Consider the following 19486-nt stretch of genomic DNA (forward strand, 5'->3'; position numbering starts at 1 on the left):
CAGGACAGGCACCCATTCCCCTGGGTTTCCCAAGAAAAGAGCAGGCTACTTCACCCAGAATACTCTCTAGCCACTCCCCTGCTCACAGGTGTACCATCAGTGTAGGCTTCCTCTTGCTCTGAATTTGAGGTCCCCGACCACGTCCCCCCATGCCCGACCCTGCCAACGCAGCACACCTGCACCTTTGGCCATCAACTCCTGCTCTCTTGCCCCCAGCTCAGCAGCCCCTGCCCCCTTCCCAGGTGGATCCCATTACAGCCACCCCAGCAGGCTCTGGGGCCAAAGCCCAACTGCCCTCATTGGCACCAGCTGCAAGCAGGCTCTGACCTGCAGCCCCCTTCACCCCTCAAGTCCCCTCCCTCATGGGCAGGATCAAGGGGAAAAACCACCTGGCCTCTGACCACCCCCAGGGCCACCAAGTCCTGCCTGACCTTTCTGGCAATGCTCCAGCATGCCCCCTGCACGGTCACCCTTCCCCACACCAGGCAGAAGGGAGAAGCTCAAAAGCATCAGCCCAGGGAGGATGACATGGGTGATGGGAGAGGATGAAGGACTGAGGATCCGGTCTCTGAGCATGGGGCGCATGGGGAAGAAGCATTTCCAGCTGCAGCAGGCCTGGCCAGTGCAAGGGACAGCCCCAGGGCTGCCCAGCTGCTCTGACCACAGCTAGACAGTGGTAACTGCCCCATCTCTCCTCAACAGCAGCTTTGTTCAAGGCCCGACTCATAGCTCTGGTGGTTATTGTGGTACACTTGGTTTTGGGGGTTTTTTTGGGGGTTTTTTGTGTGTTTTTTTTTAAATCAGCGATGTTTGTGGTGGGTGAGGTCCCCAGCCACGAGGCAGCAATCCCTGCCCTCCCCACGGCAAGGGCAAGCTGCCCGACTTCCCCCAGACAGGGAAGAAAGGCAGAAAGGCTCCTTCGCACCGCAAGAACTCACGGATGAGAAAGCTTAGGCTCAGGTTTTTTTCCTATGAAATATAAAAAACATTAAGAGCCTGCTTAACAGTGCTTCTACTTTACTGCTCAATAGATTACATAATATGCTGCCAAGACATCCAAATGTTAAAACACAGACTCTGTGGTACTAATTTCTAACGATTTGTCTTCAAGGGGCCAGTTTCAGTATATGAAACTCTTATTATTGTCCCTCTTAAACAGTCTTCTGCAACGAAAACTTACTTGGATAGAAAGTTGAACAGGTTGCAGTCAAGAGGATTTATTGTTTTCTACTACCCTCATATTCAACACCTATTTTACAGAATTACTTGGGGTGGGGGGTAGAATCAATCAGGAAGGGTTAGACAGCTCTCTCATGAAAGAAAGCAGATTTACTGTCTTGGCATGTTAATATCTGTAAGTAGTACAGTGATATTTTGTAGGAGCTTTAGAACAATGGGCCTTGTACTAAAACCAAAGCTAACATCCAGTTCTTCCAGTTCTCAGATCATTGGTAATAGCTCCAGACTCCTGCACTTGCCCCATGACCTTTCCTTTCAATTTCTGGAAGCCAAAAGACTATTAAAGCAAATCAACTCCAACATGGTGCTCCCCCCCCACCCCCCAAAGTCTCAAGTCACTAATAGTAAAACCCTTCAAGTACATTTATTGATCACCAGTGAAAATACTGTACAATACCCAAGAAAAGGAGCAGGGAAAGGCAATGTACTAAGACTGACTTTCATCAATGTCTTTGTCTGGATCCACCTCTGCAGCTTCACTCTCTTGCTGCTGTTTCTTCCAGAGTTTAGCCATAGCAAGCAGTTTGAGATTAGGCTGATTGGCAGTATCTTCTGGGAAAATATAATCATAGTATTCCTCCCAGCCAGCATCAGACTAGGGAAAAAAAAATATGACAAAGCAAGTTCAATTTGCATGTTAACGTTAGCTATTAGAAGGTCCTTCTAATAAGTGTAACAGTGAGATAAAATTAACATCAGTGTTTGTTAGACCATCCATAGCAGCTGAAACCAGTAAGCTGAATGGGTGTGAGACAGAACTACTTCTGCTGTGCACAGTGGGCAGGCAGACTTGATGAACAGCTTGGCTATAGCTTCCCCAAACAAAGTTAAGAAACAAACGCTATCTGCACAGTACTGCCTACAGCTCTTTCGATTTGTCTACAGTAGGAGTTTAAGGCAAAGGCAGCTTGCGCATTTGGTACAAGTATTTCACTTTGAATCAGCTGTCCACCTGGCCTGCTGCAGAGCAAGGCGCTCAACAGCACATATTGCAGGCCGAGACTTTTTTTCAGTTACTGGAGTAAAACTGGTATGCAGCTACAGTATCCATCATAGCCAATTTTGTTTTGTGTACCAGACCCCAGCACCAAGCCACCAAAGATTCAAAGTGATTCCTTGCATAATTTTTCCTCTTACCCCATCTTCAGCCTGCAGTTTTCTCCTCTTCTTTATTTTTTCAGGCATAAGTTTATCTATCCTCTCTTTAGTGGTATCTGTTCCAAACTCCTCTTCAAAATTTCTCCAGGATTCCAGAAGCATGACTCTCTCCTCTTTCTCCTCACAGTTTCGCATTGCCTTGTTAGCCTCTTCATAAATCTGCCGGCATCTTGACAAACTCTCCTCCCTTCCTGCCGATAGCTCAAACTGTGCAAAGCTGATCCATACCTGTGGTAGAAGCAAATCAAAACCTAGCTGTAACCTCCATTCTGAAGTCTGATAGCTAAGCTATAGTTTAAAAAAACCCAAAGCAGCCAAAAAGGCAAACAGCAATGCAAGTCAAAAGTACGTTTTCATAAGCAGATACACATGTGAAACGGACTTGAATTTTGTAGGTAAGACTGGCCTCATTTTGGCAAGACAGAATACTCTTGTAAGCCATGCCAACAAAATTTCTTGCGGTTGTTTTGGGTCATGACAAATCCGGCTATGACAGCACCAAACTACACTGGAAAAATCACAACTATTTCTTCCTTGCAATGCTTCTGCAACCAAAATTCCAAAGCTACTCAGCAGGAAGAGGGCTGCTTGGGAAAGCCTTCATTCACGTAAGATATGCCTGTTATGAGCAATTCAGAAATTTCTTTCCCCTTTCCATGGCACAGGCATGGGACTGAACTGAACTGACTAAACTGCTGAGCTGAAAAAGCCACACAATCAAAGCAGTCAAGGGTTTCCAGCCACCATGGACCAGGTTCAAGACCAATTCTATGTTCTGGGTAGCCACACATACCTTTACATGCTGTGTCCGCTGAAGTAATCTGCGGTAAAGATTTCTTGTTTTCTCATACTCCTCTTGCTCAATTTCAAAGTCAATGTAGGATTTCCAAAGAACCTACAAAAGAGAAGTCTCTCATGATGTTTGCAGCACACTGAGATAATGGAGGTGGGGTGAGTGGGGTGGGGCGTGAGTGGGGGAAAGAAGAGCATGGCTAAATGTGAAAGTTCTCTGAAAAAAGTGAGTATTTATTGGCTGAACAAGGGTTAGGATTACGACTAAGCAATATCAGATCTTGTGCACATAATCCATTTAGCTCACTCCTGTAAGCATGTTTCGTCCTCCATGTTTTACCATGAGTTTTACAGTCCTGCATACTCTAAGAAGCAGATGCTAAATCAATGAGACCCAGGCTAAGTCACCACAGTAAAGCAGTTCTGCTCAAACTGGTAGATTATTTACATTTTAATTAGCCACAATGTGTAATAAACAGCTTAGAATTGTGCCCACTAAGTTCATTTACCCCCTTACCTCTGGCATGTCTAGCCGGGGCTGACCAATAGCCAACTCATAGATTGCACGGGCTCTATCAATATCACCAAGAATGGTCTCTAGTTCAGCAAATTTAATCCACGATGTGCAGTTTTCCGGTGCAAACTCCAGGAATTTTTCATACAGCTTTCGGCAACGATCAAATTCTCGCAATTGTAACTCCAATTCAATATAACCTTTAAACAGTTTGTTTTTTGGACATTTGCCTATGGATGTCCCCTGTAAAGGAAAACAAACAAACAAACCAACCCCCAAAACCACATAACGATTTTGCAACGGAAAAAACCCCAAAATTAACACTATTTTCTAAACGTCTGTTTAGTCTCCAGTATTTGAAATAAAATTCAGTTTTGAGCAGAGTCTGTTTTTTAAGACTCTGGTCACAGCCAGTATGAAAACCAACCATTGAACCATTGAAAACCAATGTTTGCAAAATGAGTGTGCATCCATAAACATCAACAAAAACTCCCAAAGCAGAAAACCTTCTAACTTGTTACACTTGTACATAACATGGATTCCCCACAAAGTATTAGTTGAAACTCACCCTGGCTCATCGAATGCAATCAAAATTTGCTGAAGAAAGCACAGTACCAGTCTGTACCAGTCTTTCAGGGAAACAGTTCCCAAGTATCTTAGAAAACAAATTGTATCAAGAGAAACTGTCTCCTGGACCACCACTGCTATTAATCATCGCATAGAGAATTGTCCACGGTCCCTGCCTGCTGACTTATGGTAATGAATAGACTGACAATAATGTTTTAAAAAGATATTTCCTTTTTGATATGCTTCAGTATCTGAAGAAAACTGTCCATCCTCAGACACAGTGCCAAGCTGTGGGAGAGCAGTTTCTGATTCTTAATTTGGAAATCTTTTAAAGCAAGGGTTAAGAGTGGGCATATCTGAAACAGGTATATATCGAGCTTTACTCTTTGAGTCACTTCTGTAGAAAAGTATTATTTATTAAGCACTACAGCCTCTGTTCCCCCAATCTAATGCTAGTTAAATAATTTGAGATCAAATTTCCTTACTACAATTCTCCTGCACAACCTTCCTACACATTGATTATCTTGGTACTTATTAAAAATGGAGAAAACCACAACTTGGGAATATCAATTTGGTCACCATTATGGCCTCCAGCTCTACAAATGCCTCTTCTATTTCAAAATATGCTCACTTCCTCCCCACCTGCCCCCGTTACTATTTTCTTAAGCAGCACAGACTCCAGCCGACCCCCTGCCTCCACCTCCCAGCATCTCCTTGGACCCAGGGAACATAAAGAACCCACACACCATCTGCAGCCAGTGAAAATAAGGCAGAGCAAGGTGCTGTCTCCATGCTGATGAGAGCTTCAGCATCAGAAGCCAGACCTTCTCTTCTGCATGGTGACAGCATGGGACCCTCACCTCAGGACAGGAGCAAAGCTTCTTCCCAGAGAGGTGGTTCAAAGTCAACTCATTACAAAAGAAAGAAAGAAACTGCTTGCCAAATCTGGGTCCAGTCCAAAAAAGTATTACGGCTGCAGCAGCAAAATCTGATTTCCAAAACAAGAAAGAGGTGTCCTACTAAAGAGTCTGTCAAAAAAATTAACAAGAGGGACAAAGACCACAAAGAGAGAAGCCTAAAAGAAACTGAGGAAACTTTGTATTTCTAGACAGGCCAAAGCACCCTTTTCCCAGAATCTACTGTAACATTTATGCCTTAAAAAAAAGGCAGCCAGAAGTAGGGTGCTGACCGGTGACCATGGCGATGTTAAGCAATGGTATCTTAGCCAAGCTAGACCAGCAGCAAGCTTCAGGGCAGATGGTTGTCTTCCCCTGCAGGAGGAAGTAAGTCTCAGAGTGGACTTAACCCCTCTGCTTCACTTTTTTCTGGTCACAGGCAGGAGTTTGGCTCAAGAGACAAAGCTTTGCTAGCACACTGGGGGAGACTTGGCCCAGCATTGGCTACAGACAGGCCAGCCACGTTAATGCTCTCATCACTGCTGGGCCACAAGCTTGGTGGAAACCCCATCGGTTTCCTCTGTAAAGTCAAACAATCTCAACTGTTACCAACACTAGATTCCTCTCAAAATTTCTAATGCTATCACTGAGGTTATCAGACTATATGAACTGAAAGAAAGGTTTTAATTTCAAAAGGTTTTGCTGCCAAAACGTACTCCATTGTTCTCTGACATGCTGACATTTGCATAGTGAATTTGTGCAGAAGCTCTTGAGCTCACCCAATGTCTCCATGATTACTTCTACGAGCAACCTGGGAGTAGGGACTCAAACACTCTACTCGGCAGGTCTTAGTTTCCAAGTCAAAAACTCCTATTTATTCAAAATTCTTTTTTAAAATGCTATTGTTAGTGCAAGTATCACTTAAAAAAATCAGCAGCAGTTAAAAATTTCCAAGTGCGCTAAGCTGATTTGGGTACTCTCGCATTCAGATGTGTGTTTTGTCAGCTGAAATGAGAAAGCTGCATTCATTTCTGCCCATGGCTAATTCATCATATCGAGCTCTGCTTCTTTTTAAATCATACATGACAGTAAATACTGGTCCCTGTAGAATTCTTGGATGCTTTATTTAAGTGGATTAAAACAGCAATTTATAAAGGACAATTTAACATCTTTTAATAGCGTTCCCTTGTTAACTATTAGCTAGTAAAGTCAATTATGGAATTAACAAAATCTTACCAAAGCTCTTCTGGCAAGTGGAAGATTTTTCTGGCGTATTTCAAACTGTGCATACAGCAACCATATTTTGGCAAATGTAAACTGAAAGAAAAAGAACAGCGTGATGCTTAGGCTGGAATCCTAGTAAATAATACTGTACAGGTTCCTTAAAAAAATAATCACTCCATACATATGATATAGAAATCCAATGTCTAAACAAGATGTTACTGCTACTGCAGTCAATTGCATTTGATCTCAGTGTTCTCCTGCTGAAAAGTTGAGAGTTCATATCCCAAAACAACCTCTCTAGAACAGGACAATATATTGCACCACAGATGAAAGCAAAAATGGCCAGGACAGAAGTCTTCTCAAACAACAACAATGGCTCCTTAGCCAATCAAGTGACTGGTAAAATATCAGCTATCACTTAATCAAGTGTCAGCTAATAAACTCTTAATAAACTACAGATTAATCCTAATCTACACAGTTGATACTCAGATGACATGATTAATGACACACTAGAAAAGTAAGTACGTGAATTAAGATTTCTTGACATTCCATGGCAAAGTCAATTGTTTTTAAGGGTTTGGCCACACAGATATTTTAGTTAAAGCTCACTGGGAAAAATATACCCCACAAAACCAAGAAAATCAGTCTTGGGAAGACAGACTGTAACAGGGAATACACACCTGAGAGACAGTTTATCAAATGCACCTCCCTTAGCTGGGGCCATGCAGACAATTGGAGACAGTAGCTACAGAAGCAGCTAACCCCATATAAAATAGAGTAGTAAGTATTCCACAGAGGCTACAAGCAACTAGGCTCAGAGCAGCTGTAAAAGTACTCAATCTGAGGAAGAAAATACATAAGTAAAGAATAGATAAGAGCTCTTCCTTGCTGCTTAGTAGTACTGGACTATCCTCCAGCTACGTGTTATTTCAGCTTCTCAGAGCATACTTAGTAATTTGAGAATACTTGGGGAAACCGATGCACCACATTTGTATGAGGAAATCCGACATCAGCGTGTGGCCTGCTATTTCCCACTGATGATACAAATTACAGCCACCTAACACCTTAGCTTGAGAAAAAAAAAAATCTAGCAATTTTGGAAGATGGACATTATGAGAAACTGGAAGTTTAAAGTCCTGAGCAGAGTCTTCATGAATGTGCTAGTAGCCGCTTGGAGATACTTACACACCTGAACTTTGGGGGAAAAGAAAACTAAAGGATCTTATCTCAAGAATTTTAATCCAAGACTCAATACATACTTCTGGAGGAGCCATACCTTCTTGTGGGGAATGAGCTCGACACATGCCTGATACACCTGTCTGGTTCGCTCTGCATCCTGTAAGAACAGGCATATAAATACTTTGCTCACTGCTAAGATTACACTGCATTTTGCACTGTGCAATTATTGCAAAACTGTCCAGCAGTATTTTTAAGTCAAGTTGTTTAGAATCATATATACTTGAGATATAAATGTACTTATCTACTTAGTGTGCACAATTCAAAGATGGTTAAGATCTGAGAATTGGTAAGTCATCTTTTCAGAACAATATTCAACAGCAAGACTTAAGATAATTAAACCAGGAGTGTCCCCATTTTGGGGGAAAAAGTCTTTTTTTTTTTTACATTTAACAGACACTGACTAGGTATACTGCAAGACAATTTTATGAAATAAAGAGCAGCTCTAACGTTACATGACTGATAACACAAGAAATACTTACACAGCCTCAAAGGGCCACTATAGCAAGGATCTGACTGCTTTGCAAAAGAACTTCACAAACAGCTGTTAAATACAAAACTATTTCATGAGTTCAGGTAACAGCCTGGAACAGGTAATTCAGATGGGGCTGGCAAGACCTACTGCTTTTGTTATCTGTGTGCTTCTGTATCAATTGGGGTGAAACTGAAACATTTTTTCCCCTATGCATGGGAGGAAAAAATGAAGGGGGGAAGAAAAATCCTGTAGCTAGTTACTTGAAACAAGTAAGACATAGTATTTTTAGTTCTCCATTTTCTTATTAAAATATCTGTAGCTATTTAATATAAGGAAAATACTTGGGAGGGAAAGAAAAAAGATGAGTTCTTACTACTTGCCTTTGCCTCCAGCTCTTCATATAATGCATAGTTAATCCATAGATAGATGTATCTTTTCCAGTGTCTTTTCTCTTGAATTGGGGGAACATTGGCAATGGCTCTTTCATACACTTCTCGGACAGTCTCAGCATCTGCGTCACTTTCAACTAACCTCAGGTAGTCAAACCATGCATCATAATTATGTGGATTTGCCTTCCAGAAAGATAAAAGCAGGGAAAGAAACTTCAGTAACTACAAATAACAGACCATGTTCCTTTACTTACAGGTTTTATTCAGAATTTCTCCTTAAAATAGATCATCAGAATATTAATGGAAACTGACAGTCTCAAGTATGCTTAAGCTAGAGCTTTTGGGTTAAAGCGCATTTATTTATTTTTAATTTACCTACAAACGTTCTTTAAGTGAAGGCAAACTGAACTGTGAGAAGGGAAGAGGAAATCATGAAATATGCAGTATGTGGTGAATAGTATATTGGTGTGCTCTCACAAAGGTATTTACACACAGGTGAGGTGTCCTGTAACGGTTACTGAATAACAGAAGTGAAGTACATTACAAGTTAAACTGCTTTATCCCCCAAGATGACTGTGAAGGGTATCGAGCTATGAGTTAAATGAAAAACTTTGGCTCCACAATCTACATCAGAATGCAGAAACAAAAAGCAGTGAGTGCAAGTATCGTTCTCTCTCCCATGGATGAAATTCTGCCCCCAAGAAGAACAGCATTCTCTTGGTATTTTCTTGGGTTATCAACGGTAACATAAAACTCATCATCCTCGATAATCCTGAGACACTCATATACTTCAAGCAGTAGCTGGATGTACGATGAGCCCAGAAGATATTTGTAATGCATACCTTCACTTCCTCTTCATACTGGAATCTCCTCTTGCTGACAATGATGTCTTCAATTCCCCTTCTGTCTCCGAACTTCTTCTCAAAGATGGTGTAATTCTTGAAGAGATTTTGGGCCTCCTGTTTTGGAATTCTATCCAAGGCATACTTGTAGATCACCCTTACTCTTTCAAACTGAAAATATTAAATACCATTTGAGTAATATTTACAAAGTAGCTCCTGTCCTCCCCCATAATTTCTCCACAAGCTTTTGACAATATTCAATATAACACAGAATCATAGAACATCTCAACTGAAATGATTGTTTTAGGACAGGACTGACACAGATCTCCCTCAAGAGCCAAGCGGGGGCAGGGGAGGGGTAGGCAGGAATTCTGTAAATACCAAACCCCACCATCTTATTCATTTACAGGTTTGCAATATTTAAAATGTTTTTAAGAGCCCATGGTTTTGGGTTCACAGAACATCTTCAATCTCTTAGTGGCCTAGGCACTTTAAAAGAGACTGTCTGGGAAAAACACAACTAATTCTGATTTTCTTTCATGCAGGCCTACATCATCTCAAACTTACAAATCTTGAGGATATGTAACTGATCTGATGACGCTATTCTCAGGCTTGGCAGATTTGGTGCATACCTTTCTTAGAACATACTTCCTTGATGTCACAAAAGCCAAATAGAAGCTAAGTAAAAAACTGTCTCCTTAACTCAGACTACAATAACAGTATCTCACAAGGTGCAGAAAAACATAAGTACTGCAGTGAGTATTAACTGGCTTTGAGTTTGACACTCAAGAAAATCTTGTGGGGGCGGTTAGTATTAGTCTGATGTATTATCAAGATGGTCTTACTTCTTTCTGGTTCTCCTCAAATTTTGCGAAAGCCACATACAAGTGTTCATCCATATGTTCTTCTCCAAAGAACTCCACTGCCCTCTCATATACTTTCCTTGCGTGAGCAAAATAACTGTGCTTCTCTTCAAAGCGAGCATACTTGATCCAGTTCTTAACATCAGGATGAACAATAACAAGTAGAGCTACGTTAAAGAAACAGTGGTATTTGAACTGGAGCCTTCAAATTACATTCTTCCCAGTGATTACAGGGTCATGGACTACACGAAACAACTCCCAAGGACAGCACATGCAAAAAATGCCACTGCAAAGACGACACAAAACAGCTCTAAGCATGAAAAGGCTTTGTGCCTTACTGAGAACTTAAAAATTAAGAAGGGATAAAAATCAGGCAACAGTCAGGGAGAAGTTTAAGGAGGAGAAATGTGAAACAAATGACAACTTCAAAAAAGCTCGAAGCATGAGCACTGTTAAATACACACTGCTGTGGCAGGATGAACATTCACTTAATTGAATTTGGAGGCATACACTAAACATGCTTTTAATACCTACTGCTGGCTCTCACCACAGTGGCTTACTCCCCACACACCACAATAAAAAGGAGCACAGGGACACAGCTGGAGGTAGAACAGATAAGAAAGATATGAAAAATGTAGGCTTAAACTTTGTCAGGTGTCACAATGCACTAAAAAGGATATATCTCTCATAAATGGTACGTGCCCTGTCCACCTCTTTGTATCTCAGCTCGAAATTAATGTAGGAATGCCAAGCTTGCTCTTCCGGTTGCCACTCCATCCAACGTTCAAACACCTGACGTGATCCAGCAACATTCCCCAACATTTCTTCCATGTAAGTATACTTATACCTTAGAAAACAAGATCAAGTTTTTACAATCACATAGTAAACACATAAATTACGAGGATTTTTTGAGTGCTTAATAAAAGCATTACTGAGATTTCTTCACCTATTCCCCACCTGACCCGAGATGCCTATAGATACCATTATGATTGACAGCATGCAGGCACACAAACACCCTTCTCTCCCAAAACCCTTCCCACTTGAAAAGTACAAAACCTTTCCAAAACATAAACCTTCCTTCTTCCTTCCCCACCCCCGCCCCCCCGACTAGACTGAAGACTTGGAGAAACAGAAAACAATGCATTTTTGCTTGATACCAAAATGTAAAAATTATCTGTAGTCTTTGGGGCCAGAAGCAATGCTTCATCCTCTGCAAACGTACCAGAACTGGTTCACCCTGGGGAGAGTGGTAATGGCTCGATCCCAGATATTTCGTGCATGATTAATCTGGCGGTTCTTCATTTCCATTTCTGCATATTTCAGCCAGAGTGTGACATTTCTGTAGTCTACGTCTAAAGCACGCTCGTAAATGGAACGGGCTCTGTAAATCAAAGAGAAGTAAATTGCTTATATAAATGTGCCTCCAAGACTTTGATGGTGTTTGTCAACATGTGTCTTAGAAGACTTATAAGTGCCGTCTGCAGATGCGTCATAATTACCTCTGTATTTCTTTTAGGCTTTCCTCCCATTGTGCGTACTTTATCCAGTTACTGATAACAGTCCTGTTTTTTCTTATGTTATCTTCGAAAGTCTGAGGAGAAAATTATCTTGTAAGTAGGAAATTCCTTTGTGCAAACCAATCTTGTTAAACATGGCTTATAGAATATTATTATTTTTATTGGAATGAATTCCAAATGTCTTACCCCCATGCAGATGTAGTAACAAATCATACTCAATAGAACGCTTTCTAAAAATAGTGTAACAGAGAAGCTAGGAGTATAGATCATACAGAACAGGACTAAACTGAAATTCCTGCAACCTGTACCTGAAATACTGATGGAGTAATAACTGACAGCACTAAAATACTACTTTTTAAAAAATCTCCTGCTTGATGTTTCAATAACAACATTATTTGGACAGAGGAAATCCAGTCATTGCAGAAAACATTGCATATACTTGGATGCACCTGCACAAGTTCATTCACTTTGACTTGTATGTATCATTGCTCTAAACTCTTCTTTAAAGCAAGATGCCTTATTCATACTCCCTGGATCAAATGTGCTAGACAAATTTTGCTGCTCAGTGCAATTGTGAGGGCATCTTCAGTCTTGTGTCGGGCTATTGTCAGGATCAATGCTACTGGTATTTAACACGTGGCTAAACATGGCTTAACACAGTTAACGTGGTGGCTCCTTACTGCCATTCATACGAGAGATGAAAAAAAGATAACATCAAACATTGTTTTTGCAGTGCTGCGGTGCTGATCATCTGACTCCAGTTGCTCTGCACGTGCCCAAGTGAGGTACGCCAGCATCCAGCACAGTAAGGCCCGAAGTCTTCATGAGGAGTGCTAGCCACTACGGTAAGGAGGGAAATGAACACCCACTCAGGGCTGGTACAGGGATGCTGTGGTGTGCTACAACAGTTGCTAGTTCTGAACATATGCATATATGCCTCAGGGAATGATAGCCCTAGTCTATGCTGTCTGTATCTAAACGCTGCCAGCGCTCGGCAATTTTAAGTCCCCTGTTAGGGATATGTTTGCTTTGTTGATCCAGAACAGCAATTATCACAGGAAAATATGGAACAAAACCATAGAAAAGTTTACATAAGCAAAGCAATTCTTTCAAATAAAGAAGAAAAAACTATACTCAATATCTCACATGTCAGATGGTCAAGTTTCAAGACAATCACCCTAATGATTAGCGTAAAAAGTTGTGTTCTTATGCCATAATCATACAGAACAGAAATATCACTTGCAAACATACTGTGGTTTTTTCAACAGTTGAGGTGGAAAAACCAGCATCATTACTGTAAATCCTGCTAATGTTCTGTGACGCTGGCTGGCCAGATATTAGCGGTGATGAAACCACATATAAACCATATACATGATTCTGAATGTACTGAACATGGTCACATGTGAGATGTCGCGTACTACCAGATTTTATGTTAAACACCACATTCAACTTACAGTTTTTGCACTAAAGTAGCATTGTCTATGAAAATGTTAGGGTTTTCTAAGAACTGCTATTCGTCTGAAAACCCACAAGTAATATAGATTACATCTTCTTTCAAAGACAATAAAACTGTCACAGTTTATACAAGCATCAAGATTATGGTTGGGCTTTTTCCTTTACCTTCCTTTTCCGGAGTTTATAGTCATTTAGCTCTTCAACATCTGTGATCTTCTGTTGTGGGGGCGGGGGAAGAAGTTCGAGTTCTCTCTCTTTTGCTTCTCTTAAAAGCTGTTCTGCTGTGATCTGCACTTCTGCAGGGGCTTTATTTTTCACCTGTAAAGTAAGGGGGCTTGGCTCACATGTTCTACTGCAAAACTCACACACACCCCCCCTCCGCCGCGGCTCCCGCCATGATTCACTGACACCGGGGGCTCCCCACGTTCACTATTTACCGAAGAGGGACCCGGAGCGCCCCGAGACCGACGGGCTCCTTACGGCCAGCGCTGGCCCGGACCCCGCGGCTCCAGCCCGGGCCCGGGGGGAGGCGAACCCGCGGCCTCCCCGGCGGCGGAGGCCCTCAGGCCGCGCGCTCTGCCTGCTCCCCGGGGGCCGCGGGGCGCCCACCGCCCCGGGCCACCCCCAAGCCGCGTGCCCGCCGCCTCCTCCCGAGCACCTTCGCCACTTTGGGGATCCGCTGCTTGCCGGCCGCCGTAGACGCCATCTTGCCGTCTGTCCCCACGAGCCCCGCCCGTCACCCCTGACCCCACGCAGCGCCGGCGCGCATCGTTGCTGGAGTAACGGCGGCGCGTCCCGACGCCGGCAAGGAGGCGGCGGGCGGAGCGGGGGCCGGCCGGGCTGGCAGCGCCTGGCCGCTCCGCGCTAGCGGGTGAGTGGCGTGCGGCCGCGGCCCCCGCGCCCCCGAAGCGGTCCCCGCGCCCACTGGCCACGCCCCCTGGGGCTCGGCGGGCTCCGGCTGCCTGCGGGGGCGCGGGCGCCCCGGGCCGGGGGGGTTAGTGCGCGTGCCGCGGGCTTCTGAGAGGGGCGGACGGCGCCGGTGAGGGTCGAACGCCCCGGCCAGGCGAGGGGGAGGGCGCTCCGGCCAGGCGAGGGGGGCGCTCCGGCCAGGCGAGGCGAGGCGAGGCGGCCCCGCCCGGCCGCGCTCCGCTGCGGTGCTGCGCGGGCGGGTTCCCGCCGGCCGCTGAGGGGAGCCCGGCCCCGCGGCCGGCTGCGGCCGGGTCGGGAAGGCAGAGCGCGCGGGTTGCGCTGGGAGGCAGCGGGCACGCGGCGTGCCCCGGCCCGGAGCGCGAGCGGTTCTCGACCCGCGCGTTTTGCCGCTGCCCCGCTGCGGGGCGCAGGCGCGTTCCCTTGGGGAAAGGGTGCGTTTGCAACGTGCGGTGCTGCTGGCTGAGCGCCTAGGGCCTTTAGGGAGAGCTGGTGCAGAAGAGGTGTTATTTTTTCAAGTTAAACAATTGACTATCGAAAGGTAGCATTCTGTTTTCTTCAGCTGAAGAAATCCCAGTGCTAGACTTAAGCTCATTAATGACCTTTTAAGATTCCTGCTTGTTTTGATACATGGAGTTGACACTAGTAAAAACCAACTATTTCAGTAGTCTCACAGTTTGCAGTTCCATAGTGAGACATCTAAGTGAATTGTGCAGCCGTTTTCTTTACACTTTTTAAGAATCCCCTGACATTTAGCCCAGGGTATAGTTGCCTTCTGCTCCACGATGAAGCAATATGTTCATCTTGCAAATTGATATGCTTGATAAGTTGCTTATGTAAGCTTGTATCGCTTTTTTCCTTGTAGATGTTATTGTTGTATGCAGTAATAAGTACACTGTAGCCTAGCTGGTTCTTTCTGCTTAACCGCAATTCTGTTCACTAACTGCACATGTTAAAATGTGCAGAGAACATTTTGCCTCAGGTTGGTTCTGGGATTTTTTTGTGAATGTATGTAGGCATGGCTGAGACTTGTCCTGTCACTTATAATGACGTCTTAATCATGTGCGAAAGATGTAGCTGTACACATGACTTTGTATGTAAAAGGTATAAAATTTCCAGGTTTCCTTTGTTATCCCATTTTAGTTGGCATCTGTGCAGCTTAATAATTGGGCATCACATCTGGGTTTGGAGCCAGTGTTAGAAATGGCTGTTGTGTTTGGTAGATCGGTAAAAGTGTTCTGCTAGTCTAGGTATGTTGGTTATTTAGATTTTTTTTTTGAGTTAGTAATGCTGTATTTTGCACAAGTATATTTAAGAAATTGCAGAAAATTTTTGTGTTTGGTCTATTTGTTTTACATGCCTAATTCTTGACTGTAGCATGACAGGCTACAACATTTTTGAGTAGCAGCACAGCTGAAAGATAATGAACTGTTAGTTGAAAGTCACAGGTGGTGTGAGCCCCTGTATGTTCTGAAACTGCTAGGTGTGTCAATAAATCACTTGGACCTAGCAAATTTTGTGAACGTGGAACCCAAAAATGTTTTTATTCTGGGCAGGAGAACTATACAACTTTCAGTTCCTTCTGAAATTTAAGTATAGCTTTGACTTAAAAAGAAATCTGAGGAACTGTTTTGGACAAAATACACTTTACTCACCTGAAATTGATGTTTACTTTTGCCAGGACATTCTTATCCTGATTGTTTGCAGCTGATCCTTCCAACCCTGTAGACATATGGCTATTAAATTTGAAATTATTAATGATGGGCACTGTTCTTGATCAATAGTATGCAAACACCTGTAAATGAATAAATGTAAAAGAAATTTTTATCCTATTAAAAACATTTATTTGCAGTGTAGCATGTGGAATACATACAATAGGGATGATTGCCTGCTCTATTTCTACATGTGCACTGTTTGTGTGCTGTATGTATATGCAGGCAGTGCGTATTTATGTAGAGGTCTACAGGAAATAGGCACTTAAATCCATCTAAATTGCACTTAATAGTTTTTATAAAAATCCATTTCAAGTAACTACATTGAACAGTGGATTGCAGTGGGAGCCACCAGAACAGCAACGTTTTTCTTTCTGGTTGCAGTTTGTAAGATGACTACAGTAACTTCTTCAAGAGGAAATACAGAAGTGGTCAGTGCCAGAAGAACAGAATCACGTGATATTTCAGATATTGTCAGCCTCTTCAGCCATTTTACAGAAGTAGTTTTTGGAAGGATTGATGTCACGTACCTCTTGTAAGTAACAGTGTTTTAGGAACATTATATTGCCTTTCTTGCAGGAAATGTCAAGAAATTTACATTTAAAATGGCAGAAAACATTATGAGCCTTTACATGGTGTGGTATAATGACTTTGTTCACAAAAAGGGAAAGAAAATTTGCTTCCATCTCTTCTCTGCGTCACACATGCATGACTGCAAGCTTGGAGCACTGCTGTCAGCATGGTGGACAAGATTTGATTATACTAGCTTTCTTTTTATAAAAGTTTGGAAGATACACTGTTGAATAATACCTGATGAAACCATCAGATTCCAATGTTTGCTCCATCTAACAGAATCCTTTTACCTGTTGGAGAGTGATAGAAGTAGAGGAGCAGGGACTAGGGTTTTGAATTGCTGTGTGGCCGTGACCATTCTGTTTTCTTTTCCTGTGTATTTCTAAAACTTTTCTGTCTCTTCCCGTTTCCTCTTAATGAAAGGATTTTTTTGCCTCTTGATTCTACCTTGTGAGACAGCCTCTCTCTGCCATAAAATATGTTTCAATGCACCTCTTCTTTTCATGCCCCCAAGATTCCTAATATTCTCCATGTTTTGGCATCTGTATCCTTGCTGCTTGCATGACAATGTCCTTAGTGGATGTGGGTGGTTGTAGAAGGCTTCTGTTACTGTATCTTCATCTCTGGATACAGTGATGAAGATAGGAAGGTTCATCTTTCTGTGCAGTGATGAACAGCAGAGACAGTCTCTGTGAAATGCTTATGGGTCATTTAGTTTTCCGCTTAATGGCAAAGGTTTTGGATATCAGGTGTTTGGGGGGAAAAATAGATGTATGACTGAACATACAAAGAAGAGGGAGCATTTGTGCCTTGCATTCATAGTAATGGAGGGTTTGAAAGATTATGTGAATTGTTTTAATATCAGAATACATGAAAGTATTTGGCATTGAAGCAGTAATGTCAAGTTAGGATGCGGATAATGAAGTTTTATTGAGGCCCAATCCCGGGTTTTGAATGTGGTTAATTTTGCTATTCTAACAGCCTGAATTAACAGTCAGACACTTTTCTATATGTAGTTTCTTGAACTTCTGCAAAAATGAATTGTTCTTACAGAGAAAAAGCAAATCTTGCTTTGACACTCTGCACTGAGAAGAATGAGGTTATAGCCCACGCAGTCTTTCTGGACTATCCAAATTGGAATATCACTGATCAGTCTGACTGGGAATCATTCTTACATGAAAACTACGCTAACAATAGATGTACTGTAAGTAAACTGTGTGATGATTTTTTTTTTTAGTTGGTTGTTCATTTAAGACTCAGGTATTAAAAAAATGCATAGGCATCTAACATCTATTTTAGGTAGATTTGAGGCAGTCAGGCAGAAGGTGATAATCAGATCCCTTACTAAATCCCCAGGTGCTCAGAAGTTCACAATTATCTGTGCTTTTGCCACTACAGTAACTGAAAGTAACTGTAAGGAAGTTGGGGAATGCAACTCCTTGCTTTGCCAGGCGCATGCAGAACATGTCTGATGCATTGTACTAGCATTGAGAGCAGTGCACATCATAGCTGTCACTAATACTTTTCACTCAAAAACCTGTCCAGCTCTGCTGTTGTCTAACAGGACATTTACCTGAGGTAGAGTCCTTGCTCTAAGGTGCTTCTCACAGTAAGGGAACTGGAATCCTCATTTCTAACCTTTTGGAACAAAGTTTTGCTATTTTATAGAACTGAACGCAAATTTAATTGTTTCAGAGAAAGTATAAGGGACAGGGAGTGTACCCCTGCTTGAGGGATGGTGACTTAACACTCGGTGAAGAACTGTGCTGCCATGAACGTCTTGCTTCTGGAGTAAGCTTGTTGGGTGCTGGTACAGAGATTGCTGCGCTCCATTCTGTCGTAGTGGCGGTTTTCATACAGGCTCCTTGGTCAAGAATTACTCGGAGTCACGGACTAGAAATAGGGACTTGAAAATTTAGGATTCAAATGCTGCCTATCACCAAGTCCAGCTACAAACTTGATCCTGTGATTGTTGAGAAAAGATCAAAAATGTTTACCATAAGCACTCAAAAGGTAGGCAGCGCATGCCTTAACTTCAGGACTGCCAACATCTTATTTCTAGACAGTTTGTTCGTCAGTTTTCCAATGTTGTTCCGGGAGACATTAAGCAATGGCTTACAGAAAAACTGACAAATACATCAATTGTATATTTGAAAATGCTTTGTGCTGTTAAAAGAAACAAAATTGTTACAGCCAAAGGGAGTACAGAAAAAACCATATAATTGTCTTGTAATCTGTTTGTCACTTGAACAATACTTTGTACAGGCATATTGCAGGCGCAACCACTTCATTCACTGTGCAGCTGCTCCTGTTGGGTTCTGCTGTGCTGTCAGTTCCGCAAGCTCTTCTGCTTGACAGTATCTATTGCAGCAAAGCTGCAGCTGACTTCAGAGTGCAGGGGTGTACAAAGAGAAAAGACCAAAAAAAAGAGCTTGAGCATGTTAGGAATTATTACTCATAAAGAGGAATGAAAGGTACTTTGGAACATTGACAAGGAGCAGAAGAACTCTTCTTTTTCTAGAATGTAGGTTTTCTAAAATACATATAGAAGAATCAGAACATATTTTACACTTCTGCACTGAAAAAACAACTGAACCTATTCTAACTAGACGATATCATTGGTTAACTGCAGGTTAAAGCCGTGCAGATGTGCTTTACAAAATTGTGATCTTCTGAAACTAGAATCTCTTAAAAAATCTAGTTTGAGAGGTCTTTTTCCTAGAGCACAGAAATTATAAGATAGCTTAAAGGTCTAAATTAGGAATTGACTTTACGCAGAATTAATTAGTGAAGATGCTTTGCAAGATTGCCTGGTTGCCATCACTATTAAACTGTTACAGACCAGATCATGCCTCCAGGGCATCCTCTTCAACCTCATGAACAAAACTTTTTTTTTTTTCCTTTCCTTTTTTTTCTTTTGCATTTAAATAAACAAAAAAGTCTCATTTTTAGAAATGGCTTTTGATGTTTATTCATTACAATAACCTGTTGTCTTTGTGCTGGTCCATATACTACAACCTCTATTAAAATCATTCTTAATCTAAAGTTTCTGAAATTTATTGGTGACTCTAGCCATGACATTTTAGTTGAATACTAAACTATTCAGA

The 19486-nt window shown here is 42.3% G+C and overlaps 2 protein-coding genes across 7 annotated transcripts in view; one reads left to right on the plus strand and one right to left on the minus strand.

Moving 5' to 3' along the window:
- Positions 1–1581: 1581 nt before the first annotated feature.
- CRNKL1 (crooked neck pre-mRNA splicing factor 1) lies at positions 1582–13936 on the minus strand. Of its 2 annotated transcripts, none has more exons than XM_055725942.1 (14): positions 13826–13936; positions 13333–13485; positions 11695–11786; positions 11418–11576; positions 10876–11042; positions 10178–10356; positions 9333–9503; positions 8482–8673; positions 7667–7726; positions 6403–6483; positions 3707–3946; positions 3191–3292; positions 2377–2625; positions 1582–1834 (listed from the first exon to the last, which is right to left on the minus strand). In XM_055725942.1, the coding sequence occupies exons 1-14, from the start codon at positions 13871–13873 to the stop codon at positions 1667–1669; spliced, it is 2061 nt and encodes a 686-aa protein (XP_055581917.1). In that variant the 5' UTR covers positions 13874–13936; the 3' UTR covers positions 1582–1666. The 2 variants fall into 2 exon arrangements, with proteins under 2 accessions (XP_055581917.1, XP_055581918.1); XM_055725943.1 differs by having other exon boundaries at positions 7667–7719; positions 8475–8673.
- Positions 13926–19486, plus strand: part of CFAP61 (cilia and flagella associated protein 61) — a 118671-nt gene continuing 113110 nt past the window's right edge. For 3 of the 5 annotated variants that reach the window (XM_055725939.1, XM_055725936.1, XM_055725938.1), the window contains exons 1-3: positions 13926–14038; positions 16191–16341; positions 17433–17583. In XM_055725939.1, coding sequence (XP_055581914.1) covers positions 16199–16341; positions 17433–17583 — 294 coding nt within the window. In that variant the 5' untranslated portion in view covers positions 13926–14038; positions 16191–16198. Of the gene's footprint in view, positions 14039–14063; positions 14207–16190; positions 16342–17432; positions 17584–19486 lie in introns of those variants that run through there. The other 2 variants (XM_055725937.1, XM_055725940.1) reach the window with 2 other exon arrangements.

This window comes from Falco cherrug, chromosome 13 (assembly GCF_023634085.1).
Source record: "Falco cherrug isolate bFalChe1 chromosome 13, bFalChe1.pri, whole genome shotgun sequence".
Taxonomy (NCBI): Eukaryota; Metazoa; Chordata; class Aves; order Falconiformes; family Falconidae; genus Falco; species Falco cherrug.

What these genes read in the sequence shown, in the direction of transcription:
- CRNKL1 (XM_055725942.1), bottom strand. Translation starts at nt 13,873, where the DNA reads ATGGCGTCTACGGCGGCCGGCAAGCAGCGGATCCCCAAAGTGGCGAAG. An exon ending in ATAAACTCCGGAAAAGGAAG is followed by an intron (nt 11,787 to 13,332) that starts GTAAAGGAAAAA and finishes TTTTCTCCTCAG; the next exon opens with ACTTTCGAAGATAACATAAG. An exon ending in ACGTACCATTTATGAGAGAT is followed by an intron (nt 10,357 to 10,875) that starts ATATCCTTTTTA and finishes ACGTAGCTCTAC; the next exon opens with TTGTTATTGTTCATCCTGAT.